The 21821-nt window shown below is 39.8% G+C and overlaps 1 protein-coding gene across 4 annotated transcripts in view; it reads left to right on the top strand.

The window, feature by feature from the left end:
• Window positions 1-21821, top strand: part of LOC123762953 (ral GTPase-activating protein subunit beta) — a 68619-nt gene that overhangs the window by 44680 nt on the left and 2118 nt on the right. For all 4 annotated transcript variants that reach the window (XM_069302052.1, XM_045749795.2, XM_045749794.2 and 1 more), the window contains 13 exons: window positions 3187-3327; window positions 3831-3938; window positions 5541-5739; window positions 6600-6813; window positions 10624-10717; window positions 12386-12544; window positions 13864-14034; window positions 15091-15226; window positions 15891-16052; window positions 17576-17706; window positions 19598-19730; window positions 20854-20989; window positions 21690-21806. In XM_069302052.1, the coding sequence (XP_069158153.1) occupies window positions 3187-3327; window positions 3831-3938; window positions 5541-5739; window positions 6600-6813; window positions 10624-10717; window positions 12386-12544; window positions 13864-14034; window positions 15091-15226; window positions 15891-16052; window positions 17576-17706; window positions 19598-19730; window positions 20854-20989; window positions 21690-21806 (1901 nt within the window). The remainder of the gene's footprint in view (window positions 1-3186; window positions 3328-3830; window positions 3939-5540; window positions 5740-6599; window positions 6814-10623; window positions 10718-12385; window positions 12545-13863; window positions 14035-15090; window positions 15227-15890; window positions 16053-17575; window positions 17707-19597; window positions 19731-20853; window positions 20990-21689; window positions 21807-21821) is intronic.

Raw genomic sequence — 21821 nt, 5'->3', positions numbered from 1 at the left:
TTTTCGTATGGCAGTTCCGGCCCGTCCTGGTTGTGGGGGTATGTGGGCCGGTGGACTGCTCCTAGCAGCTGCCTGGTGGGCCATCCTCTGGCCGGTCTGGCCTGACCTTGGGCCGGGCTTGAGGTGTAAATGAGCTCCCAGTACCTCATCCAGCAGGTATCGAGCGGGGTTTCTCCGCCGTCGGTCGCCTGGTGCAGGTTTCTGGGCCTGCAGGGTTTTGTCGTGTCTCCGTTGGCCCTGTCTGGGGTCTGCCTGCTCCGTTCTCTGCCTTTGCAGAGGGGAGTTGCTATTTACATGTTGCATGTTGCAGTGGTGCCTGTTGCTGCTGCTGCTGCACGTGAGCATTGGTACCGTGTTTCACGGTGGCGTGTCCTTGTTCCTGTGTCCGGTTGTGGAGTGGCGCTTTGCTGCCGTTTTTGTGCCTGGGGATTGCGTGGGGTTTTTGTCCCTGCCTGATTGTCCACCCCTGGTTGTTCTCCTGGTTTTTTTTTTTTTTTGTGCTTCTGCTCTTTCTTCCTGCCACTTCTGCAGCAGGAATGTTCTGCGTGTGTTCTTAGGCGTTGGTCAGCCTGTGTCCTGTGATGTGCTTCTTTGTCTCGGTCTGTTGCAGTTGTTCGTGCCCCTTGGTTCGGGTCCTGTTCTGGCGGCGACCCTTCCCCCTTCTTTGGTTTTCCTAGCTTGCCCTGCCGGTTGTTCTTGTTTTATTTTTTTCGGGGGGTTCTTGCGATGTCTCGCGTCGGACCCGTCGTTTCTGAACTCCTGGCGGGCTTGCATGCTTCGGAGTTTTTCTGTTCGGCAGACGTTCCATCTCCTTGTGCCGCCTGGGTTTCGGTGGTCGCGCCCGAGATCTTCTCGCGGCTCCGCCTTTTTCCTGGGCTCGGGGGGGCCTTGTCGGGGCTGCTTATGTTCTGCCTCGTGGTCTCGCCTCCGGTTGGTGGTCGGGTGGCTTCGTGGTAGGTGTCCCACCTGCGTGCTTCTTGGCGGCAGTATGGGGTATTTTGGCGGTCCTTCCTTTTCCTGTCCCTTCTTCGGTGGGTCCTTCTTGTTGGCTTGGTTTACTCTCGGCTTGGTTTTCTAGTGGGGGTTGGGGGCCGTCGTCTTGCCACATACTGTCGCCTCTTTTCGTGCGGCGCAGGCGGAGCCGCTTCAGCTTGCTTTCGGTCTTGGTGTTGCTTCTGCACCGTTAGTCAGCTGTCTTGTGCGTCAGTTCACCTCCGGCCTGTTCGTGCGCCGCTTGCACCATCCTGGTCTCTGGTCAGCGTGCTCTGTCTTCTCCTCGGTTGGTAGTGCCCCTTCGGTTCCGGTGTGTTTTTTCGTCGGCTCTTTCCTTTGGGCCTTTGCCTCTGGGGGTCGGTTCGCTGTGTTTTCTTGCTCCTTCGGTTTTAGCGTTTTGGTTGTTTGATGGCAGCAGTCTCCATCTTTTCTGGCGCGGGGTGGGGCTGCTGCATTCTGGAGGGGTCCAGGGTTTGTTGGTGCTTTGTTGGTCGGGCCGGGGGTGTGTCGTTTTTGTGTTCAGTGGCGGCCCTCTGCTGTTGTTTGCGTGCCACGGCGTTTGGGTCCGGAGCGCGTTTTGCGTTGATCCGGTTCTGTTCTTCCCGGTTCGCGGGTGATGGTGTCCCGGGTGGTCAGCCGTGTTCTTGCGGCTAAGCTGCCTGTGTTCTTCCCTCATGCCTGTGGCGTTCGTGGCTTCGCTGCTCTCGCTGCCGTCTGGGCGACGTGGCCTTGCAGTTTTTCGGGCATGGATTTTTGGTGTTCGTGCAGGGGCCTTGCTGCTCGTGGTTCTCGTGTTGTTCCCGGGATTTTCGGGGCTGTGGCGCCTTGGGTTGGCGTTTGCTGCCGGTTGTCTCGCCTCCTTGGGGGGTGCGTGGTGTCCGCCTCCCGGTTTTGTCCCTTTGACCTTCCTCTGTGGGTAGTTAGCTCCGGGGAGCCGACGGGGCTCCCCCCAGAAAACCAGCGTTGAATGTAATGAAACGCCATTTTCTGGGTGAGACCCGGAGGCTCCCCGGCAACCCTCCCTCCCTCCGGTCGGCGTTTTTCGCGTGTTTTGACATCCAGCCTCAGAACTGATGGGTGGATAGCCGGCGTGGGAGGTCTGGGGCTCCCCCTTCCCCCTCCCGGGGAGGGGGGAGCTGCGCAGACAGCGGCGCGGTGACGTATGACGTCATACTAGTTTCCGTGTTTTCTGTTGAAGAGTTCTATTCACTAGTTCGGCTTAGGTAGCAATTTTCACCAGAATAGGGGTTTGTTTTGGAATGCTTACCTTTCTGGATGCTTGACCCGGTCGATGGCAGACATAGAATGCTTCCAACCACACGGGGGTTTCTATAGGCCATTGCTCCCCTTGCCTCTCTGAGGGGGCCAGGTTCTGGCTCGTGGTCCCCGGTAGGCCCTAGAACTCCATACACATGACTGATGCCAAAGTCTGACATTAGCATATCAGCCGGTAAAGCTCCGGGGAGCCTCCGGGTCTCACCCAGAAAATGGCGTTTCATTACATTCAACGCTGGTTTTTTGTATGTGGCTTCACTTAATACATTGTGTAAACTAATGTTTGTGTTAAATAACTCAATTTATGTGCACATAATAGGCAAAAACAATGAATACTGAATATAGGATTAAAATGCAAATAATGTAAACAGTACTCTATACACCTATATTGCACTTAAATCTTTTCCTGGCATAACACAAAGCTATGGCAGGAAATCTTTCATATATCTTTCAACTCATTCCTTTGCTGCTATTCTGTCTGGAATTTTCATCCAGGAATAGATTCAGACACTGGTGGGAAACCCCAAACTAGTTTCATGATATCTGCAAGCCACAAGTACATAATAACCTCATTGCATGGTAAGCACAGTACAGTAATTATAAAATGATAGCAGAATTTTCTCATGGGTCTTGGATAACTGCTACATCCATATGGATTACATAAAAATAGAAGTATTATCATACAGTAATTATATCATTGATTGAAAAATTGGGCTAGAATTATGAAAATCAGCAAAGGGCAATAATCACAGTGGCAAAACTGAATTGCCAGACAAGCCTCTGAAGCAGCCACAGCACAAACTACTCAGAATGGCACCAGTTGGCATTCCTACTAGTGAGAGAGCCAGGAAGTGGGCTGTTATAAACCCAGCTTCTTGATTTCAAATGGTGAATGATGAAAATTTCTTTCTTTCATAGGACCTGCACTCGACTATTGTTGCAGCTTTCCATTGTGCAAGTGTGTGGTTAGTGGCTCACCCTTACCTTCTCCAAGACAAAGAATGTCTTGCAACTGTACTGGAAGTTGTGGAACTTGGCATCTCAGGATCAAAGTCACAGGTACTGTATGCTGGTAATCTGTTGCATTCTTAATTTTAGCAATGGGCTTAGAATTTTAATGTTATGATGATCTTTTATGAGTAATAGTTCATTGTAAGCTTAGTGTCTCACAATACCACCAGACAAGGGGTTAAGCAAATGCATGTCAACGGTCCCAATGCGTACATTGTTTAGAATTTACAAGCCCAAGTAGAGAGTGAGTGGGCACTAACAGCATTGTTGCTTGCTTGGGTGGTAAACGAAGACTGACTCATTATCTGGAACTTATTCAGCCGTCATTCCTCAACAATATTAGCCACCTTTATTTTAAATTTTTCATGTATCAATCTTGTGTAGCTTATTCCTTAGAGTTTAGATGTATGGGGGGAAGGTGGACTGTAGAATAAATTGCATTAAACACCATTTGCTGGAAGTTGTGTCACATGCTTTATTTTTGTTTAGCAAAGTTATTTTATTAAATGATAATAATGAAGTGTTTTAAATGTACTGTATACTTTTCCCAGGTTAAGTCCAGTGATGCCCCTCGTCTGAAACACGAGAAAGAACTGAAGCCTGCCAGTATGCGAGTGCGAGACTCTGCTGAAGCTTTGCTCTCCTGTGTGCTCTCTCAAGTAGGTTGTACTGGAAGGGATTTAAATTTTTTAAATTTATATTGCAGGACAGTATTTTTAATATATTTACGCTAGTATTATCATGGCCAAATAGATTGCATACAACTTATAAAACAGGATGCAGTACTGTAATTGTGATTAATATGCTAATTTTGACCAAGGGTAGGTAAGGTAGAGTACTCAAGTACTATTGAGAAGGGTTCAACTATAGTTTTACCTTAATAAGATAACCTTCATAATACAACGTTTCAAGGATTGAGACTAAACTACAAACTAAATGGGGTTTTAAGTGATTTTTCTGTGTACAGTATTATTATTCTTACCAGGTAATATGTTGTGATTTTGCCTGCGTGTTCCTTTTATATTTCTTCCGCTCATATTTCAAACTTTCAAATTATATTCTTCTTTTTACTGGCATGAAGCAATGCATACAGTTTTTTTGGATAGTATAATTCCTTGGAGAATCTATTTGGGGAACAATTTTACTGGACATAAGTGGGGGGGGTTATTAGTTTTCAATTATTTCCAGAGATATTACACTCAGATTCTCCCTAAGGCAAGATCACTGAATATTCCTTGATTATCAGGGCAAGGTGAAATTGTGCACCAACACAACAGGAATATTTTTTGCATCCCGCCAAGTCATGCTGGTGGTGGTGGTAGTGGCACTTGAGAAAAGCTCATTCAAGGCCAAACTTGAGAAGGTTCACTCACAAATGCTCAAAGCTTTTCCAAACATTATGTGGCATCCAAGGACCACTATACTAACGAGCTAGCATTTTTGTAGGGTTTAGTCTTTAGTTTTTTTTTAGCCTAAGGTATCATTTACTTAAAATTTAACCCTCAAAGAGCTGTCAGCATCATATACTGATCAACAGTATAATGCTATTATCATGTGATGATTACATTTTGTGTCAGTGTTTGAATACTGACGTTGTCCATATTTCCAATAACTCAATGGGGTTTCCCAGCAATTGTATGAGGCCTCTAAATTCTTTGTTGTCAGACAGACTTCAACCAGGAACTGAACTACATTCCCTTGCCCAACCACTTGGGCTGGACAGTAGAGCGACGGTCTTGCTTCATGCAGGTTGGCGTTCAATTCCCGACCGTCCAAGTGGTTGTACACCATTCCTTCCCTCGTGTCTCATCCCAAATCCTTATCCTGATCCCTTTTAAGTGCTATATAGTTGTAGTGGCTTGGCACTTTCCCCCTGATAATTTCCTTCCTCCTGGTCTCCCATCATCATATGAAGATCATATACTTACCAAGGCCAACATAAAGATCTTTATTATACTGTATACATGTCTGGGAGGGCTTCCTGTGTGGCTCCTCGAGCTACCCACATGGTAAGCTCCAAACTTAGTGTACCATACCAGGCTCTAAAATTCAAGAGTGCTTACAGGAAGTGGGCCCCCTGAATAGAGGCAAGGGGAATCTGGGGTACTTGACCACCACATTTCTATATCGCTGTTATCCTTAGTCCCATCCATAAATAAATATTTTTATTTATGGATTTTTCATTTTGACTAAATATTGTGTGAGATTAGACAGAAAACTTTATTATTTCTAGTAGGCTACAGTACTCAGTTTTTTCACAGGTTGGCACTTTTCCCTCTGTGTGCGGTGCCGAGTCATTATCATCGCTACTGGATGAGGTGACACTTCTGCGTCACTGCAACACCTGGGGCGGCTCAGACCAGCTCACAAGAGACACAGCAGCTCAACATTTTCGCTATTTTGTTGCCCAAAACTCAATTATGTTGGCCCTCTTAGAACAACCCCTGGGCAATCATCAAGGTATTGCCATTTTATTTTGATACACAGCATGATGAACACTTTACATAAGAATAAAGATAACTGCAGAAGGCCTATTGGCCCATACGAGGCAACTCCTATTTATAACCACCCAATCCCAATCATATACATGTCCAACCCAAAGTTGAACAAAAGAAGATAATGATTTATTGGTTTAAGGAAGAATATTGGGTTAAATGAATTCAGTACATAGCCAATTAATATAGGAACAACTGTTGATCCCATAGTATGCACACCTTATTGGCAAGATTGAAGCTAACAAATTACTAAAGTACAAAAGTGGAATGTGCTGTATACCAATACAAATTGGTTCAGTACAAGCTTCAAGTTTAATACAGCACTTTTTATCATGTGGTATGTTGATGCTAACTGGGCTCATCAGAACAGAACACAGAATCATTATATAATGTTTAGATTTTCAGTGCCTATTCTTTAATGATTTTAATGATTTCCTTGTTATTTTCTTTGTAAAATTGGCAAGTGGGGAGATCTGGCTAAAAAATTTAAGAGCTTTGATCATAACAAAAAGAAATAATATTTTTCTTAATACTGTACTACATATATTTTTAGTGAAGTTATTTATTTATTATTTCCACTCTTTGCTAAAGTGTTCATCATAGAAACTGTTATCATTTCTAGGAGAGTCCCCTCAGTAGGACCCCATAGCTAAGCTTTGAGATGTATCAGGCTTCTTGGCTAATGACTCCCCCACCCCTGTGGAAGCAGGAAATAGGGTAATGGTTGTATGCATCGTATAGCATTGGAGAAGAGTCCTTTTAATCGGTAAAAATGTGTATAAAAAAGACTTGTTGCTAATATTGTATTGATTTGTGTATCATCAGATCCTCAGCCGACAGTAACCGCACTCATCCGTGGGCCATTTGGTAGGGTGGCGTGGACCATGCAGCTGCGTCACTTACCCAGGCATAAATCATCGGCAAAGCTTTACACTGTTAACCCAGGACGTCCTTTGCCTATGAATGATGTAGGAATTAAGCACAATGTCAAGCCTAAATACTTCCCAGACAGTGTTGACCGCATTCCTCTTTGCAAAGCGTAAGTTTTATGTTTTAAAATAAGTATTGTACGGCTGTTAAATAGTAAATAATTTTATAAAAAATTTTGTTGATAAGTTATTAGTGAAAGTAAAAGATAATTTGTGAATTGACTTCAGTCAATAAAAATTAAACAGTATTCATAGCTTAATTTGTACAGTCAATTTTTATTATAATTCCAAAACAAATAATTATTATAATCTCCTTGAGGCTATTCATTTGCCATAAAGTTCAATTCAATCCTGCTTACACCTCTTGGTATAGATATGGGCTGAGAAAGCTTATTTATAGCAAATTTAAATATTTAATCAATCCATCAGGGGAATACATTACTATGTTGTCGTACTTTGAATGTATAGATTTATTTATCATTCCTAGATTGTAATTTCTGAATATTATTTTGGAATATTGGACCTGGACCTTTCTCAGTTGGCTGGCTTTGGTTTTTTGGTTAACTGGCAGAAGTCCCAGTTGGTGCCTTTTCAGGCTTGGACATGGTTGAGCCTGGTCTAGAATGCCAGGTTGGCCTTCCTCTCTACCACAGTTGGCCCTATTGTTGCTGTGCCTCCATTTCTGGCTGGTGTTGGGGAGGTCCCAGCTTTCTCATCGTGACCTTGAGCAACTTTTGGGCTGCCTGAACTTTGCTTGGATAGTTTACCCTCTGTGTTATGTCTGGCTTAAAAGTGCTTACTGAGGATCTTAATTTGTAATTTTCCTCTCCTGATATTCAAGGTTCATTTCTATTGCTCCATCTTCTATCACTCGAGCTGTTCACGGGGGGTCGTTTACAGCTGTCCTCACACCAGTCAATTGACAGATGGTGGACTCCTTGACAGCAGTGAATGCACATTTCAGTTTGAGAGTTTGCTGGGGGTTTGGTTAATGCTTCAGTGCATCAGTTCCTGGTTGGGCTTCACTCTCTTCATTCGGATTGCACCCCAGTGGACCATTGTCTCACCCAAGGGGGATTGTTGCATTACCTTTCAATGTGGGATTGAATTCTGTAGATACCCATGCTTCTGGCTTCTTAGGATTTAGTTCTCTGGGCATTTCACATTCAGGGTGTATTGAACATCCTTGCAAGGACCTCCTTCCTAGGCCCTGTGCCTTAGGTCCCAGAGTTTAGCACCCTAGACTTCCAGGCTGTGATGTTTGCTCTGGCTTCCTGAACTGTTCAGCCTGGCCCCCATATTTTCCAAGTTTTATACTCTGCCACTTGTCTCATGGCTGGACCTTACCCAGTTATCTGTGCTTGCTGGTTGTGCAGCAGAACACCGGCAGTGATTGCTGGCTGTGGCACTTGTCATGTTTTACTGCCTTGCTGCTTGGCTTATGCTTGTCTCCATCTTTGGGTTGTTGGCAGTCCTCTCGGATGTTGGCTGCTCATTGTCCTGTTACATGTCCCATGCTTTTGCTGTACTTGTGTTGCACTTGGGTGTGTTACCCTATTGTTCTTGTTTGACTTTTCCTCTCCAAGCGTTGACCTTCAGTAACTGTGTCTCGCCTGTCAACTCTCTTTAAGTTTTTATGTATGTTTTCGTCGTATATTTTCAGGGAGTTGCTGAGAAAACTAGTCGAGAAAGTGTTTCATGTGTAATGAGTAGCTACTATTTTGGATGACCCTCAGTAGCTCCTATTCCTATTTTGTTCCTTATTTCCCATGGGGTTTGGAGCTGCTATGGACTGCTCACAGTGAGGGTGGCAGGCTGGCTGGGAGCCTGGGTTGTAATTTATTTCGTTTCTTAATTTAACTGTATTTCAACATTTTATTTTAAAAAATTAATCTTGCTTATGGAGGAATTTTAATGTCAGCTGATGTGTTCACATTTGGAATTCATACAGAAAGTTGTACACTTACCACCCTCTTGTGAAGTAATTCAATATGGATATTGTACTGTAATATCAGTGTATGCATACTTAAGTGAATGGCTTCTGTGCAGTTAAATATATTTTTCTGAATTTCTGAAGCTATTTAGTTACCAGTACAGTACATATTTTTCCCATACAAGGAAGTGCTTTAGAATTCTTGGGTGATAAATAGGTCTTAACCCAAGTTCACTGTTGCTAAATAGGGAAATAAATATTCTGTGCATTTAACTCAATTTGATACATGTGTTTCCCATGCAAAGAGGATGCTTGGGATTGCTTTGGAGGTCAGTGGGGTCTGAGGCCAATGTTTGTGTATTAGTTGTAATCCCTAAGCCTTTACAACAACAACAGGGCTGATGACATCAGTCTAGTGTAATTGTTACTATATTCTATAAACTGGTATTGGTTACATTTTAGGGACTTTATCCCATTAATTTTCAATATATAATCTTCATCTACCCATTACTAAAGGTGTGTTAGTTGAATTCCTTATTATTTAATATTATTCTTATTTTACCTGCATCTTGATGTTAATAAACATACGTGAATTTTTTTCATAATTGCTCTCATAGTGATTTTACAAAAATGCTGTAATTCCTAGCCAGTGTCTTGTAGTATGAGTCCCTTTATGTTTAGGCCACACTGAATATTTTGGGATACTGCATAGTTATTGTAATGCTTATTTCTACCATCTGATAAGTCATTAATGGCTGTTTCATGAAGATACTTACGGTAGTTCACAAAACATGCAGAACTGGACTACATTATTTACATATCAAGTGTTGATATGTAAATATCATATGTCAGTATTTAGTGTGATATTCATGTGCATTGATGTAAGAATTGTTTTATTTGTAGAGTGCCTTGAGTAAATGACAGTAAGTATTTTTATAAATTCTAGACAAAGGGGTCATTCCATATGAAGGGGTCTAATTTTTCAAAATGCACAAGGGTTACACGAGTCATTATATATAAGCATACAGAAAATGGTCTTCAAAACAAGATTTTTGTCTTCCTATATTGTTAAAAACAGTGTCCTGAGCATAGGATAAATATAACAAAAATGGTAAATCACTTTCCAAGGTGATAGATATTTATTGGAGGCCTCAAATACTGATTGAGAACACTGTACCAGCGAGAGTTTTGTAAATTGCAAAATACCGGAAACACCTGAGGATGGTATATGTACCATTGGGTCAAAGATCTGGGCATGGTATGTGCATTACTAGAGTTAATACATGCTTCAAATGATCGTGAGCAAAATTTTGAACACACTAGGGCTTTCACTGTTGAGAGCATATTGGCATTGTAGAATGTGCAGAAATTCATGGTATATCAATATTCAACCATTGTAGCCATGGAAATGATCTTTGATGAGGATTTATAAATCTTTGTGCCGAATCAGATTTAGGACAGTAAATTTTCTGGAATAAAGAATCAAAGCTGCCATCAAATGGCTTGTTAACCAATTTGACCACACTTTAACCCCTATAACTTGGTAAATGGTGGCATGGTGCTAATTAGTAGAGTTATCACCTCTTATAAAAGTCATCACTTGAATAACATGGCCACGACTCATGTGAGGAGATACTGACATGACATTAGAGCCAGAAATTTAATCTGAAAATTTTACCCATATGTAAGCTTAGGTATCACTGGAAGTATCTTTGAAATTAGTTAATCACAGTTGGAAAGATTTTGTCTTTTACTGTTACTCATCTTTTTTTTATCTTGCAAGTTCTCAGTTTAACCCTACACTACTCCAGTCACTGGTTGCGATTGCCTCCTTGTTCCAAATGCCATATGCAATTTTTTCTCCATTTGATTTGTTAACTATTTTTAAACTGTGCAATTTCATGGTTAAGCATGGACACCTAGACTACTTGGAATGGAATGATCCCAAATTTAAATTAGCATTTTAAATAAATTTACTGTCTTGCAGGGACAAATCTATTCCTTCGTTGGAGAGCGTGATCCTGAATGACGAAAAATCTGCAGTGGAGCATGATAAACTATTACAAATATTGGACCACCAGGTAAAACTACATTTAATCTTATGTCAGTATTTAGTTGGATAAATTATGGAATACATTAATAATTGAGATACAATTGAGATTGAGCTACTGTGACAAGACAAGAGCTTTATGTTCTCCTATAGTCATGTTACTATGGTGGAGAAAATTGAGCAGACATTATCTGGTATTCCATATAGTGTATCTCTTTCCCAGGCAGATTTTCTGTATATCCATAGCTTTTTCTATAACATTTTCATAATTATTTTCTGGAGGGAGCCTCTAGAAAATAATAATGAAATTAATGTTGTAGATGAAGTTCCCTGTAGCTTAGGCAACGGTGTAGCTAAACCTTCAGAAGTGCACCAGCCTCATTGACCTACCAGAAGCCAGAACCAGACCTGAATTCTCTGTGAGGTGAGGGGAAGTTTGTGCATCAGAGATTGATTCTTAAACCAAGAAAAATCTACCAGAAAGGTAGGGAAAACAAAACAGACTATTGCCTGAAGAAATAAGTAAGTTCTTAAGCAAGCAGTTGTTGCTGCCGGAGAACAATACTAACCTTGATTCTACCAACATTCACAAGATGGTTGCCCATATCAACTGGGGTTCCAGCCAGCCACCTCACGCTCGTGCCTGGTGTGGCTGAGGGTGCTGTATAACTGCTTGAAGAAAATTGGGTACTTGCAGGCAATGAGGAAACATTGCCTGATCATTGCTATAATGCAAACACCCCTAACTGTGGTCAGTGTGACTTCCACCTGGAGACAGCCTAGGTCATGTGAGGTCTCAGCTAGCCTGCCCCCTTACTCACATGTCTGGTCTAGTCTTGTGAGCTTGTGAACGAGACGTGGTGGATCTGGATTGTGCCTGTATTGCTATCTAGCGGCAGTCGGGCTAATTGGACCTCAGGTTTTTCACCTGTTGAATGTGTTACTGTAATCTCCTGCTTAGGCAAGAAGATCCGGCCTATTCGACAACATATCTGCATACTCCAGTATAAGAAATCAACATCAGCAACAATAACAGTACGTGCTCAGAAGCCTGTGTCTAGACAAGACACCCCCCCCCCCCCTCCAGCCTCAAGTACCCGAGACTCCTGGGACACCTGCTGTCTAGAGCCCAGCGCCACTCACCAGTCGACCAGCCCTTAACTGCTTGTTTGAGACTGCCAGTGATAGTTACCTGCACATCAGAGCCATCTACACTAGGTCTGGTCTGCATATATAGCAGCTCACCACCGGCCAGACCTCAGAATACACTTCGTGCTCTCAAAGCAGTAACATATACATATTGTTGCCTTCCCAGGAGACAGTAGATGTATACAGCTTTTTGTATATTGTATTGTGTTGCACCTCCCTTTGCCCTTAATGTAACTGTCTTTTTTTTACATTTTATATTGTGTGTTGCCAAGTAGACAAGGGGTTTGTTTTATTTGTTATTAAAGTCATTTTTGTTATATTAAATGTTAAAAGTTTTTCATTCTTTTGGAATTTAGCCGCAGCTCTCACACCATAGAAGAGGTCAGAAGCAGTCTTATTTACTTTATTTTACTTCTTTTATTTTTATGTGATTGGCTTAACACCAGCATTTATAGTAAACATTAACATTTATAGTAAATAAAAATGAAATAGAATAGGAATATCATAGAATGGAGTGTGCTTGGAAAATTCATATTAGTCTTTTCAACAGATTGCATTTGAAGAGAACACTCGACGAGAGGTTGAGAGAGAGACATCCGAGTACCCAGATGTTGAAACAGAGTGTGTGGCCCCACCCCTCTGCTTAGAATTTCAGACAGCTCGTCTTTTACTCTCTCACTTTGGATTTTTATCTATTGATGCATTGCAGGTAAAGATATTAGACATTACCTTAATAACAGAGTGATAGTTTTAGTCATTGTTTGAAGATTGCTGTTATTATTATTAAATTTTTTTAACATGTATACAATATTGTAATCTATTGTTATTGCTATGTTTTCCTCTTTAATGGGATGGGAAGGCATCATTCTGGGGAAAAACAGTTTTCTAACAAAGTAAAATAAAGCGATTTTACTTTATCATAACACACCGCTTCTTAAGTGTAACTTCTACCACGCTTCAGAAGTCTTCCACAGTAACAATACATTGCTTCTTAAGATGAGGTGTACAGTGCTTCTTGTAAACGGCCTTGCACATTCAAGTACATTTACTCAATTCTTACAATTCACTTCACCCAACCTTGTTCCTTAGCATATCCCATGTATTATCCATATTCACTTCCCTCCTTCTTACGCTCAAAATTTTTACCCAACTTCCTGGCTTTACTCACTCACTTTAATACATTCTTCAACATTCTACCATCATCCATTCAATCAACATACTCAAACCCGTATAAATATTTATTAGTTTTTCTGAACTTAAACCAGTCAGTTACTCCCTCAGGCAATGTCCAGCCATTACCAGAACATAACCGAAATCTAGATTGGCCAGTGTGACTTTCTATCGCCAACCCAGTCAAGATTCATAAGTAGAAGAATGGAGACGCTGGAAAATTCTCCATAAAAGCCTGGAATGACTTTTAGAATGCTCCTTCATTTACACTGAAAATACCTGGTTCTCTCCTCAACTGCTTCCCACATCTGTGGGAATTTCCTATGGCATACCATGAAATGTATAGAAAAAAACCATGAAAATATTGATCCCACGACATGTCCATTACTCTGGACTTGTCTATCAACCCAAATGTAGAAATGAGTCTTGGGGCCAGATTCACGAAGCAGTTACGCAAGTACTGTACGAATGTGCACATCTTCATCTTCTTCTTTCCTCAATCTTTGATGGCTTTGGTTACAATTTACAAGCATAAAAACTTCCCAATCAACTGTTGTTATTTTTATAAACAGCCTCCCGGTGCTTCAGAGCACATTAACTGTTTAATAATTGTAAACAAAGCCGCCACATTTTGAGAAAAAATGTGCAGGTTCGTAAGTACTTGCATAATTGCATCGTGAATCTGGCCCTTGGTCATGAACAGTAAGTGTAACTACACGTTATATGTGTGTAAACTACAACATAGTACAAACAGACCACTTCCAACACAAACAACGTTAACCATTCGTTAATTACTTAACCACAATGACAAAATAATAACCTTATTTAAATTTTACTTTGTTTTACATGTGTTGACAGGAATCGGTAGAATCTGCAGTGCCATCTTTAGTTGCTTTGGACTCTAGCATGGCGGGATTTGCTCGAGATCTCGATGTTCTTGATACTACAAACAACCGAACTGTGGATACTGCACACATCTTTTATGTTCAAGCTGGTCAGAGTGTGCCACATGACATTCTCACTAATGTGGTGAGTTTGTGCATTATTTTCTCTAGGAATACATGGTACCAAAAAATATAATACTCATTCTTTTTCTCTCTCATTTTTATCAACTAAGATTAAGGTTCATTATGAATATCGTTGATGTTCCTAATGAAACTGTCAAGTATGAGCTGTTATATTACATCAACTCATTTGAAGCCTGACCCTAGTACTCAAGGGTACAGTGCCAATTTTATAGGTGCCGGAGCTCTGGTGGCCCTGACAAAAACCTGTCATTTCCAATCCTGTTTCTGTAAATGTCACACGATTAAGTATTTTGTGTTTGTACTCATTAATTATAAAATATAATTATCAAACAAATAAAAAACATCACTCCTGTATTTATCAATTTAAGAAGTTAAAACACTTAGTGCTCACAAAATACAACCAGTGAGAAGTTTCATAATAGTTTTCACAAAGGGTCAGGTGTGAGATTACACACAGAAATCACAATAAATGAAATCAAATGAACAAATCCACAAGGGCCATGATGAGGGTTCAAACCTATGTCCGAGAGGATCCCAGATGTGCCTTAATTAACTGTGCCACGACATGGTTAAATGAATTGCAACTGGGAATGCAACTACCCTCACACGGATCCTGCAGTCTCTCCGAGAGATGAGGTTTTACACAATTCCCGCATGCACCCGGGCTCTGTTAACAAGATGTTCCACCTCTTCGCCCTTACTTCATTACACACCGAATTCACAATAGTGTGATGCATCAAATGAATAAAGCCACAAGGGCCGTGATGAGGGTTATAATCGACATACGAGAGGATCCTAGACCCGCCTTAATCGACTGTGCCACAATATGGTTCAGGATGATTCAGGACCAAATTTTGTATTCTCAAATGTCTTGCTACCTCCATGTTTGGCCAGATAGATGCATAGAAAAATCTCCACTGTATCAGAAATAAGAAAGCCAGTCTGACTTGGGCCAGATTTGGGAGTGTTCCTGGGTTAGAAATGACCGAGTTTATTGGTTTAGAAAATAAACCAGTTTATTTATATTTATAATGTATTCATAAATTAAATTTTTCAGGTGAGCTCAAGTTCCGTACATCCTCATTTCATAGAGTTTTTGAATGGTTTGGGTTGGACGGTGAGTGTTCACCAGCACCCTGGGTGGACCGGCCATGTCTCGACTGCCTTCACAGTTACTTCACCACCACAAGATGGTAATCTACATTCAGTTTTGCATGTGTCATATCTATCGTTCACTAGTGATACGTCTTTTTAGTAGCGTGCATAGTATCTTAAGAAGATATCAATACAAAATATATTGTGGTTTTTAATTTTGTTCTAAATAAATTGGATTTGAAAATATATTTAGTTAGGACATTATTGGAGATGGCCATAAAATATTGACAGGTAACTAGAAAGCCAATTAAATATTATAGGGATAGGTGGGATATGATAGAATAAATGTTAATGGTGAACTGAAGTAAGAGTGATATTGTTGTGATGAAAAGACTGTAGGTAATCTGACATCTTGAGGTTGTGGGGGTGAGACCTAATGCATGGTATGTTAAGCAGGATCAGATATGATTAATTATGCTATTGTGATAGATTTTTTTTTACTTTTAGATGTATTCTCTAAGTTGTATGAAAGTGTGTGAGTGTGAAAGACAGTATAACTTCCCAGATGAGACACAGTGCACAAAGCTCCCATCACAACAACAGAATACAAGCATATAGTTTAAATGTTAAGAATAATTTTACTACCGCAAGTTTAGTTTCCTTTGATTGTCATGACGGAAATACAGTTTTTTTAAATACTAGTACTGCGTTGCAGTAGCAATATTACTTCTAACATCTATTGTCTGTTTTACATTTTTTTAGGTCCCATTGAGCCCAATCATGGTGGCAGTGGCTTCAATGGACGGTCACACGTTTTGTACTGGTCTGATGCCCTGAGTGAGATAGCCTTTGTTGTGCCAGCACCATCTCTCGGTAACCCTTCTCCAGGTAGCCAACCACCCAGCACAGCCAATATCAGTATGGGTATGTTCACATCATTTATATATTTTTCTTTACATTCAAGCTTTATTTCTCTGTCTAATCACCACAGTTATTTTCTTCTACCACCCAGCTTACAAAGAAGTGCCTAATGAGGCTACTGTACTTTTTATTTTTAATTCTCCATCCATTGTTGTTCTTTCTGGTGACTCCTCTCCTACTCCTATGTTATATCTAAGATAATGAAGGTAAAGATAACCAAATACACACTTCAACAATTAGGTGGAAAATAGAATCAATTCACCATAGTAGTAAAACATTTTCATATTTAAGTGCAGTTAGACACAAAGAAATGGCTTTAAAAAACTGACCATACATAGAAATTGTTTATACACATGTGGAAATGTAATTGTAAAATAAAAGGCTATAGTTAACATTCAAGGGGCTTGAAAAACTTATGGTAGTTTCAATATAACACTTACAGTACTGTGTGAGTGATTAAGGGTTTGCAAGAGGTTTGAAGTAATAGATGGAACAAGGCAAAACAGTGCAGTGTCCCTGTGAATTGTTTCCACATGGGTGGAATAGAGGTGAAAGCAGTTTTGGTCCATATTATTCGAGGTTTCAGCCTCTTCGTGGCTATCGAGCAACTCCCTTTTCTCTTTTGTGAAAATAACACACTTTCTGCTATACACAATTGTTGGACTAGCATGAGGTTGGGCTGGTTTCAACTTTTTCTTGGAGGGTGAGGGTGTAGCATCCTTGTACTCCGGTTTTCTCCAGCCTTGCTGCGTTGTGACGGGACATACCAATTGCAAGTTAGTTTGCTGTAGATATCCGTTTCCTAGGCTTCTGTCTTGCACCGTTGAGCTGTGCAGGATCTGCTTGCTAGTCAACTGTGTGTGTGGACTTGGATACTCTGGTGTCTGTTCTCAAGTCTGCTACGTTGTGTCCACCGCCTGATGATCTTAAGTTGTGTACCTCACTCCTGAGGGATGCAGTGGTGGGCATGAATTCCTACCCAAGTGCATTCAATCACGGGCACTATCCACAGAGACCTCTGGTTGTCACACCCAATTAAACATTTGCAGATAATTATCTACAGTGTCTCATGTCTTGGCACACACAGGCTTGATGTGCACACACTTTGGAAAGCCTGATAGCACTCTCAAGCATTCAGTGCAGTGGAAGGATTAATTACTCACCATGATTCATTACTACTTCTGGCATTGTTTGCCTTTTCTGTTGCATACATAGGCTTGCCAGACATTATTATACAGTATTGTTGCATAGGCCTGCCAGACATTATTATACAGTACTTTACATATGCCTGCCAGATATTATAATACATTACTAAGAATTTTTATGAAGAGATTATCTAATAGTACCCAATACATGATACTGGAATTCACAAAGGTGATTTTTTTTTTTTTACTGTGTTTTTCTAAATATGCAATACCAGTACAGTACTGTACGATGATATTCTTTAAGTGCATTAATGAGCATTATCACTGACATTCTCATGGCTTTTGGAAAGTGATTCCTCACACTCGCCCATCTTATTTCAGTTGGCTTTGTTCTTGAACAATGCGATCGAGGTAGTGGTGGTGGTGGTTCTGGCAGTGAACGCTCAGACTCGCTTCCTCCTTATGATGGAGATGTAGATGCTGGATCATCAATTTCCTCGCATACTTCCCAGGTAGGTCAGTTTATGGTAAAAACTTGGATTTTTTACCAGGTTTTGGAATTGCTATCAAGGTAAAAGCGATTCAGGGTACTGTATCATTTTCCTCGTAAGAAATGGATTTCTACACACACAAAACATTCAAACTCTACACAGAGTTTACAAACATTTATGTATACTGTACAGACTTTTATGTGTACTGTGTCCCAGGATGCTACATTTATAATTGGCACAAGAGTGCCATGTATGTCTAATCTCTCTCTCTTTTTTACATGTGTGGTGAGACATACACCTAAGTGATAGGAAGTTTTGGAAAATTATGTACATTGCCCTGATATAATGAAACTATTCAACAAACATGTTGTACTTGAAACTGATGCCATTTTATTATACTTATACAGTACAGTAATTAGAAATAAGTCTTAAGGTATGTCAGTTTCTTTACGCAAGTATGTGTAGCGTATATATTTGAACTGAACTGAAGTCAGTTCAGATTTCATTTGTTTCCAAGACACCTTGTGTTTAGTAAATTCAATATGAATCAACTGATACCAGTCGATTCATATTGAATTTAGAGAACTTGGTCGAAACTTGCCAGGATTACTCTTGATGCTAACAGGGCCTAAAATCCTGTGTAATGTTTACAAATGATGATATGAGAACTAAACCACACACCAGAAGATGAGGAGACGACGCTGTTTCGGTCCGTCCTGGACATATCAAGTCGATTGTGATTTGACTTGATGTAACTTCAACTCGAGTCGAATAACAATAGACTGGATAATGGTCCAGGACGGACCGAAACGTCGTCGTCTCCTCATCTTCTGGTGTGTGGTTTAGTTCTCATATCTTCAAGCCACGTTATTGTGACTTATCGTCAACGATGATATATCAAACTCCTTTGTCCCCTTTGCTGGTAATTTTCACACTACAATTACCTTTCTTGGTCTACTTAATTCTGTATACCACCACATTATTCTTTCACTAAATATTGTTTTGCAATTCCTTACCTTTCATATTCTGCATTTGTGCTTTTGTAATATTTTAGGTTCCTTCCCCATGTTTTGTTCTCATTCTTCACTTTCACGATGTCCAAAATATCATTTAGAGATTTTTTAAAGTTGTCTTTTGCGAGGGGCCCTGTTGGTGTCTCCCGAGCTGTCAATCTAGAATCTTCAAAACTTGAGTACAATTATTGTACACAGCTCTAATGAATCAAGAGTACCTACTGGAGACCAGGTCCAGAATCTGGCCTCCTCAGTAGAGGCAGAGTGGAGAGTGTACATACAAGATAACAGTGCCAAAGGAAAAAAAACAATGAGGTAGAGTGCCTGCACCAAACCAAGCATTAACTGGTTCCAATCACTAGGTAACACAACTTCTTGCCCACCAGGTGGTAACCCTGATGACCTGAGGGTCCTTGTCAGGCACCCCAGTCATTAACACACTTGGTGTTGAACCTTCCTCGTACCTACCACTCCAGACAAGTTTTAGGTTTTCTCCGGACTTTGTCCACTGCAGGAGCTTGTGCTTGTGTTTGTTCTATTATAGCTTCATTTAGAGGTACAGTATATGAAGTACAGTATTCATTTATAGGTACAGTATGTGCTTTTTCATGGCAACCAATTATGTGTGACCTGATCACTTGTTTGTTTCAGCTGCTTGTGACCAAAGTATTTTTCTCTCGTTCTGGATGATTTGGTGAATGTGATTGCCCTGGTTCTCCGTGATGATGATGTGTGTATGAAATGATTAATATAGAACGATGTAAAAAAAATTTATAATTTTACCTATATTTTCCCATACTGCTGTCATATTTTCTCTGGCCTGATATTTCCACTCCATAAAAATGGGAAATAAGATAATTATAAAGATGATATAACTAACTACATCCAACAACTTTCAGATGTCATATGGTCATGGAAGTGAAAACAAACATCGCAAATTTGGTCGTCAAACAAGTGCCATATCCTGCAGTGATCACAAAGTGTACATAGTGTGGATGGAGAGTTTTGATGATTGTTACACATTCCCAGCAAGTAAGTGGAATGTAATGACAGTAATTTATCATAATAGGTTTGGAATCTTTAAATTGTACTGAAAGGCAAATTTTTAGCATGTGTATTTACTCATACTGTGGCTTTATAGGATCAAGCTCAAACTTATTGCGTTCTCTCTGCCTATGTATTTTGCTGTATTCTTAATCCTTTAATGGTGGGGCATGTAATACCGAGTTTTTCCAAGGGAGTGGAATATCTTATTATATTATTACGTATGTCTGTGACATATGTAATAATACATTTTACCACATAGAGCAGCATAGAATAAAGTGCGATTTCAATTTTCTGTAGAGATCGGTAAAGTACTTCAGTATACTAAAATAATGGGTAATTAAAGAAGGGGCTAGGATACACCGAGATGAGGGGGGTTAAGACATTTCTTCACAAACACTGCTAAACATGTACATTTTCCCCAGTTATTTCTTATAAATTCTTGTGGTAATAACCATTCTATGTTTTCCATTTTTCACAATATTATGTATATATAACTGAGGGAGTGTAGGTGAGAGATGCCACCACTAGCCTTTTCAGGTTCTTCACTAATGAAATTAGCCAAGAAAATATATACAAGATGTAAACTTTTACATGTTATTTCTAATACTTGTGATAATAATCATTCTATGTTCCCATCTTTTACTTTATTTAAAGGTGCAGAGCTGTTTACTCTTGGTAATGTTTTCAGATTTATATTGCTTTGATATTTAGCCTTTAGAACATAAACATTTTTATTATGACTTATGCCGTGCATAATACTGTACCACTCTTCATTCATTAATAGGCATACTCCTTCCTTCCTTCACACTTCATTATCATTTCTATATATCTTTGTCTCATATAAACCAACCACATCAGACTTTTCTTTAAAAGCTTACCACATCCAACTTTTGTTCTGAATTAATACCTCTCACATTTCACACAGCCACATGAATCTGTCTGGATCATTTAATGGGAAGATTTTGAGATGTTTCAGTATAAAATTCATATACGAAGATCTGAATGTTCCATAAAGGAATTTTAAATTGTGGCTCACATTCATTTTTTATAGAACTACATTTTATTCATTTTCTAGATAATATTGTTCAACCTTGGCTTTGCTTTTCAGTTGAACTGCTGCCAGAGACTGTGACAGGTTTGGAATCCAGCTCATGGAAGGACAAAGAAGCTAATATATATATCATCTTCATACATGCTCTTGCTAATGGCCTTTTTAGAATTAAACTTCAGGGACAGAATGCAAAGTAAGTAGAGCATTTGTTCAGTGTAATGAAGGACTGAACGTTGTGATGACTATTACTCATTATAAATGTTAAGATACTCCTCATGTGATATTCAGCTTAGTAGAGAGAAAAATCTGGTCAGTAGTTCAAAGGTGAACTCAATATTCTCATTAAGATTTTCCTTTAGGGATGATATGCAATGATTTTGATATAATATTGAAATAAAGCCTGCAGTGATTGGTAATACATATTCAAAAAATTATCACAGAATATCAATATTTTGTGATAAACTTCTAGCTATTAAATTTTATTTTATTAGAATCCCTCCGAAAGTAATGAAGATGTATAATCGATTTGATGAAAGGATGCATAAATATTAAATAACACTAATATATAATTGACTTTATTTTTGCCAACAAAATGAGTTGGCAAAAAAGTTCTCAAATTTAATGAGAAGAGTTCAGGGAAGTAGAGAGAAGGTACAATAGTGATGAAATGAGAATTCTTGTTTGTATTAATGTAACCTTAAATTTTGTGAAAATTTTTGTTAACAATTTAGCCCTAAATCGTTTTTATTTTAATATAAATGTTATTTTATATTGCGTAGCTGGAAGCTTTGTGTGATTACCAAGTAGTTTTGTAATTGCAATAGTAGCTTACACAAGCCTTATGAGATATTGGAAATTTAATAACATTTTTGTACAAAATTTGTATCTTGCAGATTAAACATGGCTGGGCCACTAGTGGATGGACAGGTGGTGAGCAGAAGAGTTCTTGGCACACTTGTTAGACAGACGGCCATAAATATGTGTAGGCGTAGACGACTAGAGAGCGACAGGTTTGTATAATAAAA

The sequence above is a fragment of the Procambarus clarkii genome, chromosome 47 (assembly GCF_040958095.1).
Source record: "Procambarus clarkii isolate CNS0578487 chromosome 47, FALCON_Pclarkii_2.0, whole genome shotgun sequence".
NCBI classification, from domain to species: Eukaryota; Metazoa; Arthropoda; class Malacostraca; order Decapoda; family Cambaridae; genus Procambarus; species Procambarus clarkii.
The sequence above is the reverse complement of the archived record's forward strand: the minus strand, read 5'-3'. Positions and strand labels throughout refer to the sequence as shown.